Source organism: Thunnus thynnus, chromosome 13 (genome assembly GCF_963924715.1).
Source record: "Thunnus thynnus chromosome 13, fThuThy2.1, whole genome shotgun sequence".
Taxonomy (NCBI): Eukaryota; Metazoa; Chordata; class Actinopteri; order Scombriformes; family Scombridae; genus Thunnus; species Thunnus thynnus.
This window is the reverse complement of record NC_089529.1, coordinates 26,535,067-26,555,642: the sequence shown is the minus strand read 5'-3', so window position 1 is coordinate 26,555,642 and position 20,576 is coordinate 26,535,067. Positions and strand designations below refer to the sequence as shown.

General features: G+C 39.2%; 2 protein-coding genes across 12 annotated transcripts in view; both read left to right on the top strand.

Moving 5' to 3' along the window:
* clip2 (CAP-GLY domain containing linker protein 2) overlaps window positions 1-2,563 on the top strand; it is a 47,546-nt gene extending 44,983 nt beyond the window's left edge. For all 9 annotated transcript variants that reach the window (XM_067608834.1, XM_067608833.1, XM_067608837.1 and 6 more), the window contains one exon: window positions 72-2,563. In XM_067608834.1, coding sequence (XP_067464935.1) covers window positions 72-88 — 17 coding nt within the window. In that variant the 3' untranslated portion in view covers window positions 89-2,563. The remainder of the gene's footprint in view (window positions 1-71) is intronic.
* Window positions 2,564-3,673: 1,110 nt separating this feature from the next.
* Window positions 3,674-20,576, top strand: part of gtf2ird1 (GTF2I repeat domain containing 1) — a 37,961-nt gene continuing 21,058 nt past the window's right edge. The window contains exons 1-9 of one of the 3 annotated variants that reach the window (XM_067608845.1): window positions 3,674-3,993; window positions 11,463-11,595; window positions 11,888-12,029; window positions 13,112-13,288; window positions 13,472-13,655; window positions 15,617-15,924; window positions 16,443-16,538; window positions 18,039-18,122; window positions 18,744-18,927. In XM_067608845.1, the coding sequence (XP_067464946.1) occupies window positions 11,470-11,595; window positions 11,888-12,029; window positions 13,112-13,288; window positions 13,472-13,655; window positions 15,617-15,924; window positions 16,443-16,538; window positions 18,039-18,122; window positions 18,744-18,927 (1,301 nt within the window). In that variant the 5' untranslated portion in view covers window positions 3,674-3,993; window positions 11,463-11,469. The remainder of the gene's footprint in view (window positions 3,994-11,462; window positions 11,596-11,887; window positions 12,030-13,111; window positions 13,289-13,471; window positions 13,656-15,616; window positions 15,925-16,442; window positions 16,539-18,038; window positions 18,123-18,743; window positions 18,928-20,576) is intronic. The other 2 variants (XM_067608842.1, XM_067608843.1) reach the window with 2 other exon arrangements.

Here is a 20,576-nt window from a genome sequence, read left to right as displayed (position 1 = left end):
TTTATATTATTTATGATGTGGTATCGTTAATGCCTTTTTAGTGTTAAGATATCTTATTTTTCGCTTTTCAGGAACAACACTGATATGAGCAAAAGAGATGAGACTGAACTGGGACATGCAGAGGTACATCTTAAAAGGAAAACTTTGTCCAACATTTCGCCTGATCCTGCGATGGACATCTGAAGAAAATTTCAGTTTACAGTTAAAACCAAAACAGTGAATCTCTGTCTCAAGTGAAATTATGTGATGTTGCAGAAAGCACCTATTAACCCATCATGAGGACCGCTTACAGTACTATAAAATATAGACAGGAAATGGGACATGGACATGAAGAGATATTATCGGTACAACTCCTGAGAACATAATGGCAACTTCTGATGCTTTACAGTAGTTAGAAAGTTTGAATCTACAAGTTGCCGGCAACTCTTTGACAATTCTGAATTTTCATCCGGAAGGCGAAATGGCTGATGGACGTCGATGTGAAGAACTGAACTGGGTCTCAGTCGCTTTGTTTGTTTTATTTATTACTTTTACTTTGCTCCTCAGCATTGTAATAATCATCTATAGGTGAGCTGTCTTGGCCAGTGACACTCAGAGAAACTCTTGAAGGATGACACTGACATTTTTTTAAGGGAATTTGGCTCATTTGTCACCTTATTTAATACCTGATGAGAGGATTGGTAGCAAACTCATCACAGTTAGCGCTGTCCAGTGTTCACACTCCTGCTTTAGTGCACAAATTGATGAAGTAATTGAGGCTGACTAGTATTATTGGGAAAATTTGTCTTTTTAGTGTGAAAACAGTTGAAAAAATTGTTTTTAGTTCATCCCCTGTGGTGCACGGAGGCTTTGGTTAGATTGAATCCATTTACAATAGATTGCAATAGTGAGCATTTTGCATTGGAAAAAACTGGGTGAAAATGTCTCAAAACCACAAAAACTTCTCAACCAATCCCCACAACATAATGAAACTCTCCACTTTCCATGTATGTGCTAAGTATGTTCTGCACACTATATATGTCAAGGAGTAAAATTAGCCAAATTGTTTTTTGCTAAAATGTGGCTAAATACACTGGCTCTGTTTCAATTTGTGCATTTGTAACACAAACAAAAAAAACCTGTCTTTATGGCTTTAAAAAGTCAGTTATAACTGAAGTGCACAAAAAGATTTGTTGTATGGCAAACATCAGCAGCAAGTTACCTCTGAAGTATCCTGAAGAAAAATCTTCTATCTAAAAACATTTCAAGTTTAGATTCAGGTGTTCAAGTAAGCAATCATGCACAACAAGGTGTCTGGATACAAGAAAAAACACAGAGAAAGAGGAGGCAATTTAAGAGATTGAGAGCACACTTACAGAAACTCAAGGCACACTTGAAGAAACACCACACGATAACTGAAAGTCTACTAAGTTAACCCTTAGTGTAACTACTAAAGCAAAGTGCTGATGCTATGGTTACATGCAGTCTAATATAGGCTGACAGTGGTTAAGCTTGTTGACCGACATTAAGTTTGAGGTGTTGGAACAAAATAAATCAAACACAAATGCAAATATTATACCACAAATTAGCATACAGCCTCAGAGCTGTTACCAATCCTTGTGAATCACCAACAACTGCTTTCCATACTGTATTCTGAATCCTCACACTAGCCGAGAGTTATGTGTGATAGGACTAACAGACATTATTTCAATCACAATCCTACCTTCAGGTATGAGCTAAGGTGGTCCTTGAGCCAAACTCCTAAAAAGTGGTCTGAGCGGTCCTTTTTAGCCATTGCACAACAGTGGACTCCCTGCTAGGACTGAAGATTGATATTCATGAACCTGGGAGGCCTGCTGAATTAATCTCTGAGCGATGTTACAGTATGTTTATAGAATGAATATAGTGAATTATTCCAGACTTTTGCATTCTCTAAAACTCTGTCCGACCCTGTACCAATACACCTCCTACTCTGTCAGTAATGATCAGCTATTTTATTTACTGTGGCCTATATATCAGTACAAACTCCATCCATAAACTAGTATTAATTAACTATAAATATGAGACATAGCAGCCCTGTTTGATGCTCATTTGAGCCCATTTTGATGCTGTATGAAAATGTCCCTGGATTACTTTACTGACCTTTTGTTAACTGAAGGGCTGTCACAGGAGCTAAAACCCAAACAATGGATGTTGGATGTTCCACTCATCCTCCCCCAGGTTGACAACATCTGGATTTTATTTGCAAAAAAAAGAGAAAAATGTTATCAACACGTATAGGATTTATATTGTAAGTCTTCCAAATGTTGTTTCATCCATTTGTCAACTAAACTAGATCCTGTTTGTAGTTGGTCACAGATTGCTATTGCTTTACTGGACACATTACACAGAGGTGAGTGTGTGGTGATGAAAGCTTGGAGTGGTGTCTCAACATGTAGGGCCGGCGCTGGTCAGTTAAGATAAAACCCAAATTTTCCATTGGATATTGTACTTGGCCTTTTCAGCTGGAGGGTTCATACCCTTTGGATTATTGCTGCAATGGTTTTGGAGATTGAGTCATTAAATATTAACAATGTGGGCAAGGGCTGGTGGTGTTTTATTTCACACTCTTTTATACTTGTGTCATTTCTGAATGTTTTTTGGTTTTTTTTTTGAGGCAAATTACAGTTGATAGGTATATTTCCACTGAGTTAATTCAAAGGGGTGTCAGGTTCCATGCCACTAAGAGGTTGGTGGTTTGGGAAATTCAGCCAGCAACTAAACATTTACCTATTCCTCAGCTGCACACACACAAGCACACTCACACATTTAAACTAAAATAAACTATGTTAAGAAAATCATATACTCAGGCAAACTTTAGTCTGTCGGTGTCAACCAAAAGAGGAGGCAGTAATTCCTTTATGTGGAAAAAGCGCCAAGTTCCTTGATGGTAGAGATGTAACACACAGATGCTGCATATTTTATTGGATTTCTAACCCCCAGATATGTCAGCTTTGGCAAATGTCAGGTCTTATCCACACGCCCCAGTTTTTTACTAGAAGGCAGATTGGTTATGCTGGTGACATTTGAATAAGTAAGTGATTACTTATTGGCAAAAGCAAGCGAAAAAGTAGAGCATATGTGAAGCACATGCACAAATCTTTTTTTTTCTCTCTAGGTGATACATAGTTTTACTTAATGTTTCATAGTGGTTTGAGGATAAAATAGTCAAGAAGTAACCAGATTATGCTGATGTAGTGGATTACATACATGGTTTATGTTTAAATTTTATTATAAATGGTTTCTGAGTATGTTTATTATAAGATAAGCATTTGTTCCTGTCCCCTAGGATATGAACTTTACCCTATATTAATCAGACATGAGCTATTTTAGGCTATCACAAGAGCTATGGCATAACAACATGGCCACAAGATTCATGTAGCTGCTATATATCCACTGAGGACAGATCCTAATCCTAAAAATAATTTGGATACTGGATAACTACACATCAACCCAAATGTATGCAGTCTATGAGGGATTTCTTAAAGCAAAGCTGAAGTTACAGTCTACTGGCAAACAGTGATTTAAACAGTCACAGCCCCTATAAAATAATAAATACACTAGGAATATTTCCCTCCCATGTAAATGTTGCTCCCTGAGGGTTTTTTCCAGAGGTTCCTCAGTTAATCCTGTATGTAAATTGCAGCCAATAGATGCTGTTGTTGAGTTGGGCTGGGATTAGCAGGAGGCGAATGAGTTTCAATTTTACTGGATTACAGAACAAAGAAAGGGGAAAGGGACACCCTGCTCTGTTAAGGGGAAAAAGAGAAATAAACTGAGAAAACATACACAAATAATAGATAGTTAAACGTGCGATCGAAGTCGACATTGTGATGTTCCGGATTACGATGTTTTAGCAGACGGTACAGCTACATTGTGGATGGGAATTGTGAGCGTTTCTGATGGATTAAAACGGGGGAATAAACCTATTCCGGGATTGACAGCAGCAACAAGGCTATTTAATCGCTAATTAAGGTGAGATTTCCCTGTCTCTTTTTAGATTCATCAACTGTCATGTAGTGTGTTATCGCTGCGTGTGTTGCCTTTTGTCGCTGCACATTTAGAAATTACAGATTATAACCTAATTTCTGGACTGGGGGAGGAGATGAAAGGAAAGTGCTAGCGCCTAGCTAGCAAAAGGGCTAACGCTGGGGAGCTAACGAGCTAGCTCAACGTTATTATGATACCGTTAGCTAATTAGCCAGCGTTGATTAGTAAAACATACGCTAAGTGGCGTAGAAAAGGTTATCGTTAGTTAACAGCTAACTCAACCTAGAGGGACTCCTCCCTGTAACCTTGCGAGTGGAGTGCTAGCCTGTATTTATGATTGGGATACAGTGTGTCTGCTTGCTAAATTATCCGTCTATATACTGCTATCACTGACTATAAGGTTACCCAGCTAGTACAACAAAGCCAGCTAGCTAAATTAGCTCAACGAGAAAGGGAGCAACACATTATAAAACTTCAGCAAAACAATTGCAATGTGGAGGGCTTTAACTACCAGCCTTGTGGAGTTAATTCCACCTTTGTTGGGCTATATATTAAAGTCCAGCAAACCTAAACACTGGACGACTAAGCTAGTTAATTGCTATTGTTAATTACAGTGTTGTACGGTATAAAGTAGCACGGTATCAAAGTGAGTCTCAAACTAAACTAACGCTAGATGGTCGAACAAAAAAAACCCAAAAAGCTAACTTGTATAAAGCAAACTTAGAAGTGTTGGATGTACGTGATGTGAAGCTGAACAACATTCGTGATGTTTTCATTTTGCTCTAAACTGTCTGGTTATAGTTTAAAAAGTTTTTTTTTGTTTTTTTTTTAAAAGACAGCTGACTGGAATAAAGCTGTGACTGTCTGGCAGATTGGATTCACAGGACAAGAAATTATTAGGTTGTACACACGCTCGTTTCTTCTGCGTTTCTTTGGAAGAAAAAGACCTTCACTTTATTTATTGTACCCATGTCTCACATCCTGTGGTTTCAAGCTTTTTCTCATGGGTCCAGCTTTTCATAGTAATTCCCCTCTATTCTCATGTGATGTCAACTTTAATAGTAGCTCTCCTGCCAGCATTTTCCAGCACAAGAAGCTCTCCTACAACTCTCCTAGCTCTGTATGTTCCATATAATCTAATGTTTTTATATAATTATTATTATATCATATGTGTACATTTCAACTCAAATGTACCGTACTCTTTTGCATACTGGCAAATATACACAACAGGTAAAGTAAGTCCTTTATCATATTGTGTTGGAGGATTGAATATTTATTCCTATATGTTAGAATGATCTCTATGGTCCTTTGTTTACCATTGAACTTGGCATCGCAGCAGTTAAAAAATCATCATTGATGACATGTCTGCCTCAGGCACAGTGTAAACAAAGGGATTAAGTAGTTGTTTGCTGTAACGATAAGTTAGATAATAGCTTTCAAACCACACCCTGACTTACCGTAAGTTGTTGTAGATATGGGAAAATTAGAGCTGTACTTTTTTCTATCTTCCTTCAACATATTAACCATCATTCATTATTCAGTTACTTAAAAACTTCTTTTTTTAGGAGGAATTCAAGAATGATTCAGATATTAAGTTAGTTTTGTTTTTCAACTTTCAGCCTTTCATATCAAATCTCATAACAGTGTATTTCTCCTCCATGCTTCATCTGCTACAGTGCCAGTGTAATCCTCTTCTACGCTTCAGATGCATTTCCAAAAAAAAAAAACCCATCTGCTATATACTACAACAACTGATTTTAATGTTTCCAAAATATGGTGTATTCCAACAGTGATAAAACTGATACCCACAAAAATGGAAACGTGTAAAATTACCTAAACTCCTTAAATAATCTCATAACTACTGAACATGTCACAGACCTTTATAAGGAGGAGCAGCCAGTTATGGATTCACAGGTTTATGTAGAAAAATATTTGTCTGAAGGATCCCTACAGATGTTTTCACTAATGTTGCCTAATTAGACCTCTTTTGTGGATTGTACGGGCACGGGATACATCCCAAGTCCCCTAAATTGCATCCACGTTTCACTAACTTGCATCCTTTCCCTGGGTCCCTCCTACTGAGGATGCTTGGAGAGAAGCAAGGAGAGAGGAAACAAGGAAATACGTTTTTAGAGAAATGAGATGTCCTTTCCTCTGAAGCGTCACATGAACCGATGTGCGTTTCTGATGACGGCGGCGGCTGATCACAGCTAGATCATCTGTCAGTCAGCTTGAACAGATGGAGCTACTTCTGATGGAGTTTGTGTCAGTGCACATGTGCATTGTGCTAATACTAATAGCCTAAAGGTGCACAGTTATCTCCTCCAGAGCAGCTGTGTTTCCCCCCCGTAGCCTGTTACCTGTTTGACAAACACCTGCGCATCATTCTGTATTTATAGTGTGTATTGTGTCCTGCTCAGAGGCACAGGAACCATTTCTACTGGCAGAATGTGTTTATATCATTTATTAATCATTTGCAGCTATTTAATGATATTCTGATTGTGAATTCATTTAATAACCCAGAATATGATTAGGGTGTATTTTGAAAACTGGAAATGATCTATTATGCTAAATGTTTCAGGGAAAATGGAAATTATGTAACTCATATCAAACCCGACGCTTGGGAATTCTCAACCTCACGTGTCTGAATGGAAACGATGATAAATGATGTAAAATGTGTTTCTTGCTGACAGACAGACTCCCTCTGACTTTAATTTAATCGTGTCCATAATAAAAGTTAACGGGGGGAAATAACAGATCGTGAAAAGAAAAATCTTTCTAATAAATGAAGGAAGTTGTTTATGGTTCTTTTGTCGGTCAGACCGACGGTTAACAGATATTTAACTAGATGGTGAATCAGAAAACAAATAACATATAAGGAGTGATACACTTGAGTTTAATCTGCGGTCTGTCTCCACTCAGTGATGTATCAGATCAGTCTGATCAGCCGCAGTGTCCCATCAATAGCTGGTATACGATAAGGAAGCGTGTCGGACGGTAAAAGGCTCCTCAGAGATCCCTCCTCGCTCCTCGATCAGAAGCAGAAATAAGCGCTTTGAGATGGCCTGCAAGATGGCGGACCACAATGACGTCAAGGAGCGAGGAAAGATCAAATAAGGGACTTGGGATGTACCTGGCCCTCCTTTTGTTGCCCCTGTTGTGCAGGAGAAGTTACATCACTGGGTGTACTCTGACTAACCTGTACGGTTTAAACTGGTTGGGCGTGGTTTTCACTCCCATTTCAGTTCATCACGGAGCATGCCAACTTGAATCAAAAGCATTATGCAACACTTCATAATTCAAACAAAAAGCAGCATCATAACCAATATAAACACATGCTTCACATGGCTTGTCCTGGCTATTATTATATCTGCCAACATCTAAAAGCTGTGGAAAGATGGGGACCCACTTGTAAAAACACGGACTCGTGGCGCTACTTGTCGGGTCACCTTTAAAGCTCACCGCAGTGTCTCCGCTGTGTACGGAGTAGGTGGCACGTCGGTGCAGTGAAATGTAGTGCAGGCGTTTATCGGAGCAGATTTCTAATTAGCCATAATAATTGAGAACACCTGTGTGGGCGTGCAGGGTGTTAAAAGTACTTGTTAACTTCTTGAAATACTGTGAAAAACTTACGGTGACCTCAGGCTGCCAGCCAATGAAAATTTTACACAATTTTCAGCAGATCTGTTGAAGGGATAAATAAAGAATGAAAACAATATATTTCTTCAAGCGTAATAAGAATTCAAAAACAGTGAGAGTGTGTGTGAGTCGAGCGTATGTCAGCTAGTACAGTGTTAACACACAAGAAAAGTATTGACCTCCAGCTATAAAAAGATGTGTCGATTAATTAGCGATGCAGCACACTCACACACTCGATCAGGTGCAGTCCCTGTAGCCACACTAGACACCAGTGTTTATTCTTACAACTTTATATTTAATTTATTTAGTCATCGCAAAACCTTGAAAAACAGAATATATGGAATATTGTACATTTAAAGAATCGCTTTACTATTTTTCCAAGGCTGTCTTATAACAATACTCACATATGAAGATTGAAACAGTCACTGTAATCATTCCTCCTTTCCACACTGGTCAAAAGATGTCTTTGTAGCACAGTTTCAATGTAAGAGATAAGAGATCAAATCTGCAGACTTCGCTCTGTGTAAAAATGCATCGTTCAGCTGAAGTTAATATTAGAGTTTGACAAATAAAGTGAGTATATTCTAAAGTTAGCAAAGTTCCCTCTCTTTGTTTCCCTGAATAGCGTTTTCATACCGAGCTGCAGTGGAGTGATAATAACACAAAGTGGAATATTTGTACTGAAATGTACTAACCTTGGAAAATACCCACTTTATTTATCCGTCTCATACTGCTGCTGAAGCCTCATGTTAGCTGTGAGACAGTAGGGACAATACAGCAGCCAGAAACCATGTCAGTGTAAATATGGGCTCGTGAGTGTTGTTTTAACTCGAAAAAAAAAAGGTGAAACTGTCCTTTAAGTCATTCTCATTAGGCACACAGACCACTCGAGGCGCATTACTAGCACATATGGAAATGTTTACCCATCCAAAACAGAGACTGAGACTGGCCAGCAGACTTCAGTTTTTAGTAGTTTGACTATGTAAGCAAAGTTAGAGGTTTTCTACCTATTTAGAGTATCAACATGTTTACAGCTGCAAGAATGAGTCTGTTAGTTGACTATTTTGATTATCGATTCATTGTTTAAGTCATTTTTCAAGCAGAAATGCTAAAAATTCAGTGGGACCACGTTGTCAAATGTGAGTCTTCTTAACCTTTATATCATAGTAAATTGTCTATATTTGGGTTTTGGACTGTTGGTCAGACAAGACAAGACATTTGAAGACACCGTGGAGTCTGGGATACCAGGATGGACGTTTTTCACTGTTTTCTGATGTGTTATAGACCGAACAATTAATCGGTCAATCGAGAAAATAAGCAGATTAGTCAACGATGGAAAATAATGGTTAGTTGCCGCCCCTAAACGTGTGAAGTGTTCATGCTCCCTCAGCTGCTTTTCTTGTTTAAAGACTGGTGACGTAGAGCTGTCAAAGCTACCTGAGTGTTTTGTTTTATGTGAGCATAAAAACTCAATCGGTTACCTTGAGTGACTCGTGTGACGTCATTTGGAATCGTGGCCAAAGTAAACCTCCGTCAGTAAACAGCTTCATGGCATTACAGTCCACTTTGAGTCCTCTTAAAAAGGCCTTATGCATTTTCTCAGCAACTTTAAATTCACTTAGAGGCTAGCTGCTCCAGGCAGCTCGCCCAGGATTTTAAGATGCAGGAAAAACCCCCTGCGAGATTCAGCGATCCTAACAAGACGATCGGTAGAAACGTAAAGAGGTGGAAGCTATAGATGTTTTTGATTTTCTGTTAATCACCTCTTTAGCCAACCATTCACATAACATGCCTTTGGGTTTTGCTTTACAAGCTCATAAAGTCCAGTAGAAATCAGATTGTTCTTTTATAGGATCCTGAACAACTGAGTCAATATGAAGCACTCAGTCCTAAAGCCAGAAACTAAAGGACAAAGTCCATGATGTCATACAAGTTACAAAACATTAAGCTACAACTTTAACAAGGATTGAAGGTTGGTTTTGTGTGTGTGTGTGTGTGTGTGTGTGCTCAGAGAATAAGCGAGCTTTGTGAGTGACTGTTTGGATGAAAACACAGTGAATAGTGTTGGCATGTCCACAAAGTTTGAATCATTCACTATCAAAAGAGCAACTGTGGGATTGTGCACCAAAGAATGTTAGGTTTCCTTTTTTTTTTTTTTTTTTTTTATAAACTTGTGGTTGAAGAGTTGCTTTATTTATTAATGTTGGTCTTTTTAATATTCACACAGAGAACCGTGACAGCTCTGTGACATTATGCCGCAGCTTCTTCTCGCAAAGCAATTGACATGGGTTTATATCTTGAGCCCGTGCTTATCCCCCACCTTTCTCCTCCTCGCTACTTCCTTTGACTTTTAAATATGCGAGGGAAAGAGGCCATCTATTTCGAGGCCATAATAATTTAGGAGGGGGGCTAATGTTTGCTGTGGCCTCAGGGGAGGCAGATTTAGATGGCCAATAGACTTGGCACGTTCAGACTGGTGCAGCTGAACCACACCACACCCACCCTCCTCTTTCTCTCTCTGCCTCTGTCTGTGTCTCTCTACCTCTCTGTCCTCTCTCTATTGAGTCAGTGGTTTGGGCTTGCCAGAGGCTAGTATAATGGTTCCCAGTGTCTGGAGAGATTAAAGGCCAGAGCTGCATTGTTCAAATGCCCCGAGATTAGTTTCCAAGGAGACGGGTTTCAGTTGCCATGAGAACATAGTGCCTGGCTTTATCCGAGCCGTTTTTTTTTTGTGTGTGTGTGTTTTTTTTTTAAACAATTCCTATCTGTTTGCCTCTTTACTTTTATTTATATTGGCTAACTTGCTATTTGGGGTTTATGTGATTTTGTTTTTGATAGGAAGTTTCTTTTAAACCATATCATGCGGTTCTACCGTGGTACTATTCCTGCAGTGACTGTGGAAAGTTTGGGGCTTATCTCTGTCATCTTTAGTCGGTACCTCTTTTTGCCTCCACCATCTGTCGAGGAGAGAAAGTAAACTATAAAGGAGTTCATATGACATCATGTGAGCCCTAATTAGCCCCAATTAACTAGTTACTGAATTCTGATGGATTTATTTTAGCCACGCTAGGGGCGTGACAGTCGCTGCACCACTGTGGTCCAGACTGAAATATCTTCACAACAACTGGATGGATCGCCATGACGTTTCCTACTGACATTCATGGTCCCCAGATGATAAATCCTAGTGATTTTAGTGATCCCCTGTCTTACTCTCTAGCGCCACCATGAAGTGTGAAATATGTCTCGACAGCTATTGAACAGATCACCGTGACATGTGATCATGATCATGTCCCACTCAGGATGAACTGTAATAACTTTAGTGATCCTTTATTTTCTTGTGCATTTATCTGGTCGAAATGTGTCCAGAACATCATTTAACTAAATAATCTTTGGTTTATGACCAAATATCTGCAAAATGAATGAAGTGTTAGCATGCTAACATGCTAAGAATAATATGGTGAACATGGTAAACATTATACATGCTAAATAGGAGCATGTTAGCATGCTGATGCTAGTATTTAGCCTCATAGAGCTGCTAGTGTGACTCTCAGTCGTGTCAGTATATAAACTAAGCAAACGATGAGAAGATCCTATCCTCTCTGACTTCATTCATCTTGCAGCCTCCAGTATCCGATTGATGCTCTGAACGCAAGCTTGTCATTTGCTTAATGTCAAAGCAAATGATGTCAGCAGAAACCCGCTTTGAATGCAGCTCACTGCTGCATGTGTACGTAAGTGCATGCTCAAACGCATACAGGGTTCGTTTCTCTGTAGCCTTGTGGCTGCCTGCCTAAACTGTGTCTGTCTGGTCCCAGCAGAGGCATGGCTCAGATGAGGAAGCTGGCATGTGACGGCATCAGGACGAACTCCCGGGGCGAGCCGCAGGTTCCGCTGGTGTCAGCCAGACAGGAGATCCTCACCAGCCTGGTGTCTGCCCTCGACTCAGTGGTACGTCCCACCTCTAAAGTCATGCACTGTCATTTCATTTTTGGAAAATCTCATCCTGTGGTGTCAAGATGATTAACTCATCTTCAGTCAGTATCTTTTAAAGGAGACACTTCATGAAATAACATGTTAATAAACAACAGTGTTGCATTTCTGAATCTGTTTTCCGGATGCTTATTTCTTATTTGTTTACTTGTGCATTTAATATCGGTTTTAACTCTTAACCTACACCTACACCCAGAGTTTCTGGTCATTACTTAGGAGTAAATGATACCTTTTCATATTTGTTTTGCAGTGCATGGCGATGTCTAAGCTCAACGCCGAGGTGGCGTGCGTCACTGTGCACGAAGACAGCGTGATCGCCGTCGGCACAGAGAAGGGCAGAGTGTTTCTCAACTCCAGGAGGGAAATCCAGACAGACTTCTACAAGTTTTGCCGTAAGTTCTGCTCTCCCGTGTGAAAGGGAATTGAGAGCAGTGGTTTCCATTATCTACTCTTGATAGAACATTGATCACTCTCATTATCGACACAACTGAGGCAATTACATAAAATGCACTCGGCCCCCGCAGGATTATGTAGTTTTCGTGATTGCACAAATGCAAATTCAGCCAATAGCTTCAGTAACTGCAGCAGAGGTATCAGATTACTTCGACATAAAATATTTAAATCAACAAAGCGGTTGCAGTTCCGTACGTTTTGGTATTTATCAGACAAATATCAGACAAATTCCTTTGTCACATCTCATTTGACAAAACTATGTCTCTGATGTAAAATCACAAAACCCATTTACTTTGTGTTACTGTTTAAACAGAAGGCATGTCAGAGACTTACTTAGGAGAGGCTAAATACTTCTATGCCTTTATGAGAAAATATTCTAGTATACCTCATACGCATATTGTAAGCTCTGTTATTCAGCCTTCATTTCCTTTAAACCAGGTAGTATGCAAGTTTGGAGGCTGAGTCATATTTCAGAAATCAGTGGAAGGACGTTAAGCCTCACCTGTTGACCTTGAAGTTAAAGCACATAATGTTCTCAGACTCCTCGTGTTTTTCGACTAATAACACCAATTTTCGGGGCTTTGACCTCCCATCATGCAGTTTAATTTTATAAGGCTGTGTGTACAAGGTGAAATTAGTTTTTCCAGCCTGTTACAGGGAAGCGTATTGTTTTTTTGGTTTCAGGCAGCTGGCCTTCACCTTCAACAAATGTGCAAGATTTGAAATGAATGGCATAATTTTTCCTACTTAATCGCCAATTGTTGATTCAGACACATTCTAGGACAAACAAGTCATTAATTTCACGGTGACATATTCATTACTTTTCAGAAAAGTTTCAATTGTCTCGTTTTTTTGGAACCTTCAACAACAAAGAACTAACCCTGTTGGGGAAAAACAAAATTTACTGTCTCCAAAATCCTATTGCATGTTAGACCTGCGAGCATCTGAAATATTTCTATTCGTGTGTTATTTTTAATATTACTGCAGTTTGCAGGACATGACTCTTGTCATTTGGCTTTAGGGGCGCCATGTCTGCAAAACCTGACCACAGCGAATGCCCATACCAAAGACCAGGAAGGCGATCTCAGCAAACTGAGTAAGGATGGTGAGCACGGGAAACCGAGAGCTCCGTCGGACGTTCAATCCAACATCTTTGTCCTGCGGAAGATGGTGGAGGAAGTCTTCACTGTACTTTACAGTAAGCAGTCACCAAAAGCAATGTGTATAATCCTCATCATAACTATCACTCACATTATTCTCACCTCACTCAAGACTCAACGCTGCCTTTTTTGTAATAAACATTTTACAAATCTACATGAAGCAAAAATGAATCTTGATTATTTGTAGCAAAAATCCTCACACCGTCTCGTGGAATATGCAGGTGAGGCCGTGGGAAAGAGCAGCCTGGTCCCTGTGCCTTATGATTGGATCCAGAAGGACCCCGGCTGTGTCGTGGCCCACGGTTTGCCTGAAGGAGTCACCTTGAAGAAGCCCTCCGAGTACGACACCAAGACACTGATGAAGATTCTGGAGCAGAGCCACCGCATCCAGTTCATAGCAAAAAGGTGAGTCTGTGAGGTTATTTCCTGAACAATACACCACTGTTTGGGATAAGACACTACTTGTATCAGATTATGAAACCAGCTGCCAGCGTCTAATCACTACAAAATGTAGAAGAAGAATTCTGGCGTTTCAGTTTAGCTTCTAATGCCTGGCAGAGATTAATACTTGTGTACGGCTGGAAGCACGGAGCTGTCTTGGCATCTCGTTTTGTTTGTCATTGGTAGCAGACAGGCTGCAGTGTATTAGTGAGGAATAGACGGGGCCACGTCTCAGGTTACATCTTAGTCTCTTCGGAGCATGTTTGCATCATAACAGTAACCGTTAATATTTAACAGCATCTATTATAGAGGCTGGACTTGGATGGCGTCATTTATTATTTCAACGACAGCGATGAAAGTAACAGAAAGCCTGTTAATAATACTGATCTGTAACAATAACAATAATAATAATAATGAAACTGGAAAATACAGGTCAAGTCTTGCCAATATAAATGACTCCATAGAGACCTAATTTGATGCCTCTTGCACAGAATCCAATGCCTGACGTAGATTTACAGATTTATATGAAGTAAAAACAGAGCCCTGGGCCGTGTGTGTGCATTCCTGTGGTTCCAGTTCACCAGCGGCGTCTAATGAGATACCTGTCAGTCCTTATGACTTCATGTTTACTTTATAAAAACAACATAACAGGACGGAGTAAACACTAAATAATTTTGTAGGTGTTCAGAGCGAAAACACCTTTGCCGTGTTGTTTCAGGTAGCAGAGAGATGATGAAATGCAATCCTAGAAATTCAATCTGATTGATAGATCTATAGATTTAAAGTCTTTGGAAAGTTGTCACAGTGACGATAATTTAACTTTTCATCACGATGAGTAAACTTTATAAATAAGTGGTTAACACATGTCTCATATACTGTAGTTACAAAGCTCCCACTCCCCCCCCCAATACATGATAACATGTACGCTCTCATCCAGGCAGTTATTCAGCCAAATGAATATAACTCAACCAGTCCAGAAATGTTTTAAGCATATGTGTGAATGCTTATTAACACCTGGAATTTAATATTAAGAATGTGCATTTGCATGTATTCGATTGGCCGAAGCAGTGCTGGATGATGTTGCATTACGTTTTCTGGAGCCCTTCACATAATCAACATTTATTTGCAAAGTCCACTTACTCATCAGCTTATAAACATAATAAACAGATGGCAGTTGAAATGTTATGTCATGTGGGTACAGTCTAGTGTGGACGTCGCTCTGACTGTATGTAGTTTGAGTGGAGAGTGTCGGTACGATTGAAATATACATTTAAGTCCAGCTGCTCGGGATCATCAGATTGTGCCACGAGACCGAGCACAATAGATTCTTTTGACTGATACAAATCATTAAACCTTTATCGGCTCAGTTGTCGGCTGCCAAGAAAGCACTAAACATTCTGCATCTATTAAGTCATTACACTACTGAAGGGTTTTTTTCTGAGTTTTACTTTAGCCTATCCTGTTTCGGAGAGTTGTTTAAAGACTCTCTTATCTGTGTTCGCTCCATTAATAACAGCTGTCACATGCCTTTGCCCACAACAAAATGGGGTTTTCCTGTCTCACTGTGTAATGTAGCTGAATATGAATAGTTTGAAAATACATGCAACACTGTGGAACAGTTGTTAGGACGCATAATGAATTTGTGTTTGGTCTGTTGGCCACTTTCTTTTTTGGAAAAGCACAAACCCAGAGGCAACAAAACAGAAGGAGAGAAGGAAAAGCATTATAAGGAGAGAATACCACAGAGACACATCATCATCTCGTTTCATTTATAATTTATTTACTTTATTAAAAGTTATCAAGTGAGTGTCATAACCAAGCAGATAAATTGTTCCTACTCACAAAGAGTCCCTTGATGTCAAGCAGTGGATTATATAACCCTCCAAAATGCTTTCTTGATTCTGATTTTATGTGTGTGTTTACAGGCCAGCAGAGGATTTGTCTCGAGAAGCCAAGTGCAGCACTGACGTCAATCACAACTCTTCCACTGCCATCATGACGCAGAGCAGCCACGGCCAAGGGAAGACCACCGCACCGGTAGTCACCCCATCCAGTCCCGCCACCTCCAGTAGCTCCGTTCTCTCAAACTTCCTGTACGGCATGCCCATGTCCTCCAAACCCCACCCGGATGGCAATCTGGATTTCAAACCCATGTCCCTCCTCAACCTGGGCAAGGACAGACTGGCCAACTGGACAGACAAGAGCACATCCGGCAAGGATTGCGCTAACAACGGTGAGGTGTACGGTAACAGACGTAGTTGGTAGCGACACGTATTAGCCACACAGCTTTACACCAGTGAATACTCATTATTGTAGGAGCGGTCTGACACTTGACTGAGCACAAAAATAGCATTTTCTCAGCAGATATTGAGTGAATTTGAAATGGTTTTGACAAAACATGCACAGTAATGATCATTATAGTAATGAAAAGTAAAAATCAATACGTCAAATTAAGTTATTCATCCTCTAATGTGTCTAGAAAGGTGGTAAATGTTCCCAGTAGGCTTTGAAGTCAGACCATTATACCACTCATTTCATTCAAAGCAGCACTTCACTCTTGTAGCACTTTCCTTTGTTATACTTATATCTCTAAAGGAATCATTTAACTCGCCAGTCAGGTGGACTTACTGCCTTATTGAAACCCTAGAGTTAATGAAGTAATTTAGGGAAGTGGGTGCTAAGCGAACACATCTGACTGCATGAATGAAAGTGAACTGAAGCGAATGTATTTATTTTGTCTCGCATTTTCAGACGAGACAACAAGACTACCTGGTGAGCAGGGCCAGAGCCCTCCTGGCATCCACATCTCCAAGAGGCTTCTCTTCTCCATAGTGCACGAAAAGTCAGGTAAGGTTGAACGCACAGCCAGAAAGATGCAGGCTTTATTTTAAATGTGTAACACAGGCGTATCTGTATCGGTCATCATCAAGCTTTATGTCAATCTGCAGCACAGAAAGAAAAAAGGAAATGTTATGAAAGCAGAGTACATACCGAAAAGCACATTTAACAAAAACGGTCAACAAATCCTCTTGAATGAGACATTTTATTCCCCTATTCATATTCAAAGTAAGAGAAAGCAGCTTTAACAAAGATAAATCAATACATAACTGGAAAAACCTTCAAATAAAAAGATAAAACTGTTTCACTGAACAATGTAACGTCCATAAACACGTTGGACCATATACTTGTGCTTATTCAACACATTATTTTTGAACATTTTCTTGAACACAATGATTGTTTTTCCTCAAGTTTGTTCCATGAACAGAAAGAACGAAATCTGTTTTTCAGTTCTTTTTCCTCCTCCTCTGGTTTTCTTTTATGATTATATCGACTCTCTCATTTCAAACTAGTTTTGAACAGTTTTTGGTAGTAACTTGTTGTGAGTTTTATACAATAATAGTGCAAATTTTATAGTCTGCAATATCATCAAATTTCTATATGTGTAATTTAAGAAACAGAGGGGTTCATCTGTTGATCATTCTCAGGGCTCTCTTCTGTAAAAATGAAAAATTGATTAGTGTGAGTTTTACAAATGCAGAACAGGTGATGTATCCGTCATTAAAGTTAAACAGACTTTACTATAATTTGTGAGTCAGATGTATTGACTCAGAGAACATTTTGTATTTTTTTACTTTGAAAATCAGCACCAAAGAGAAGCTTACTTCGAGATGTCAAAGATTTGAAGTTCCAATGTTCCTAATGTTTCCCTCAGATTTCCTCTAAAGTAGCTTCAAAGTTAGATTAAAGACCGCTGTGCTCAACTGACATTCACGCCTAGGTTGAGTAAAAGGCTCGGCTTCAAAGCACCACTTTTCAATGACTGCAACATAATATCAAACAGAAATTTTTAGATATATTGTGCAAAACTTCTTTTAATGTTTCCCTGTTATCTTGAAATAATAATCTGAAATCAGATTTCTTTAAACTCTCAAATATCTAAATGGTTATCAAACAGTTTATACATTTATATTCTAATGTAATGACTTAAATGTAATATAATGACTTATCCCCGAGGAGGATTTCTGTGCATTTTTCTTGCTTGGATTTGCAGGCTCCTACAGTAGCCGAGCATTGTTTACTGAACTTAGGCTAAACTATACAAACCCTTAACCATTAAGGGGCTAAGCTACTAAGATGTGAAGAGTAATCCTATAAGAAGATTGTACTCATTTCCCAAGTTGATGCTGAGTAGATAGAGGAGATTAATTTCAGACCTTTAGCGCTACAATGAAATAAAGCTCATTTGAATGTCAAAGCTCTAATGAACTTAAATAAAAGAAGAAGGTCTCCATTTCCTTGTACATAAGGCACTGATGGGAACTGTTTATTGTACTTGTGTCTCTGCAGAAAAATGGGACTCGTTCATTCGGGAAACCGAGGACATCAACACATTGAGAGAGTGCGTTCAGATCTTGTTCAACAGCAGATACGGTGAGGAAAACCTCTCTCTTTTATCACATACGGGGTGCGATTTAGAAAAGGTAACTCTCTCTTTTCAAACCATTTTTCATGCACAGTCATGAATCTGTGTGAATCTGTGGATGATTATGGATTGGGGACAGTGCTTTGGTTTGATCCTCAGTGATACACAAGGCACATATTTGTAACCGCAGTATACTCTATATACTCTATACTGCAGCTGATTACAAGTTTATGTTTTTAGATATTTGTGTTCTTTTGCCACTTATTGGAAAGTATTCAAATGAAGCTTGTAAGCATCCCAATGATTATCTATCAGCTATGGTATTGTAGATACTACACTACACTATCTGTCTACATGCAGTTTCTACAAATTGGAGAAAAACATTTCAGCATTATGGCTCATAGGATCTGTTTCCAGTACTGATAATTCTTTTAAACTTTTATTTCTCATTTAACTCAAATTATCTTATATAAACCTTGGGTGTGTATTGCCCACTGGAGGCTGCTTTTCCAAGCTAATGTTTGTGAAGTAGCAAATGCGTCAAATAGAATAAACGTTACATCGTTACATCGAGTTAAAGTGAATATTTTAGTGATAAAACCCGGTTGCTCACTGTTTTCTACCTCCAGCTGAGGCCCTTGGTCTAGATCACATGGTGCCTGTCCCCTACCGCAAAATAGCCTGCGACCCGGGGGCCGTGGAGATCATCGGCATCCCCGACCAGATCCCCTTCAAGAGACCCTGCACTTACGGAGTTCCCAAGCTCAAACGCATCCTGGACGAACGCCACGGGATCCGCTTCATAGTCAAACGGTAAACGACGCTTTGAAATGAAAATGACGTCGTTAGCGTGAAAAATACTATTTTAGGCAGATATAAATCTTTTTCGAGGAAACACATCAATGTATTAAAGTCTAGTTTAGTCACTGAGTGCAGATCATAGTTTACCCACTTGATACTACATCATCATCCAGATCCGCTCTGAAACTTGTATTTAGATAAGATTTTTTAATAAGAAGCTACCAGCCGAGCCAGCCTATACCATCTGTCTGTTAAATGTCTGTTTGCTTCAGCACACTATGTCCCGCTGACTGGCAAACCATTTCCATTCATGTCCCAAATGACTTTTCCTTGCCAGCATATTGCGCTAACGGCTGCTCTTCCATCTATTTATTTAAGCTAATTTAAATGAGCCACCATGCCTTGTTTGAGATAACACATCTTTTTAACGAATCCTGCAGGCAGCTCATTAGTGTTAATACAATTAGGAAAGATTGAAAATGTGATTAATTCAGAATTACATCACATTCCCATTGTCATTGAGGGATGTTCCAGATGCAGGCCTTGATGTTCTTTTTTAGCATGTTCTTTGTTGACAGACTATGTTAATTTTTAAACCGTTGAAGTGTGGGCGTTACTGTATGTAAAACCATACTGATCCTTATTGCTAATGGTTGTTTAATTTAGCTGAAACCAAATTTTTGGTCTAATTTAAAGCTGCAGTCTTGTTATTAATTATGCCGAGACTGTATCAGATGTATTAACTGTCAAATAAGATTTCCATGTTGACTGTTTTTAAGTTAGTAGAGCCGATGATGTCAGTTGTTTGCTTTGTCTGTTAGCTCAACAGTCCAACATGCTAGTCCAGAGTGAAATAGCTTCAAGATAAATATATGGATTATATTTGGTACACATATTCACAGTCACCAAAGGACTTTAGAATTTATTTATCCAACAAGATATGTAATTTCTTTTAAACCAAATTCCCATTAGCTGCAACTGCATTTTAGCTTAAAGCTAACATAGAGCACTAGCATGCCTAGCAAGTTAGCACGCTAATACATTTACACTCCCAAAGGATAAGGGTGGCGTTAATTATTGTCTTATTGTCAACAAATCCCAGAATATGTCTTTTAATACTATATAGCACCAAGCTCGTTGGTTCCTACTGAAGATCTTTAAAAACGGGTCACAAATTTAGTTTCCATTTGAAAAAAAAAAGGCTCAACAATTTCCCAAAACAGCTGTAGCTTTTTAGCAAACATTACTCAAACAGGAGTAAAACGTGCATTTGTCTGGGGCTATTTTAAAGTTGCAGATTAATATTCATCTGGTGTGCCAGTGAGTATTTACAGCAGCAGGACAGTGTATGGGGAATTGACTCAGTGACCATGTTTAATGCTAATGAGGGAACGTGTCAGCCAGTGCAACAGTGTGGTTCATTGATGTGTTTTTAATATATTTTTGGACCACAATGAACCTCCGAGGCACAGAGGAATGAGATATATCAGGCTTTGAATACACAGACTGTTCTTTTTATTCACGTTTATTTGTTTCCTTTGAATTTTTTCATGGGATTTGTTGACAATGAGGAAAAAAAACATAGAATCCGATAATTATAAGCATGTTAAAATGTACTCTACCCTGAGACTGTACAGCTTTTTAGGTAACATTTTCTTCCT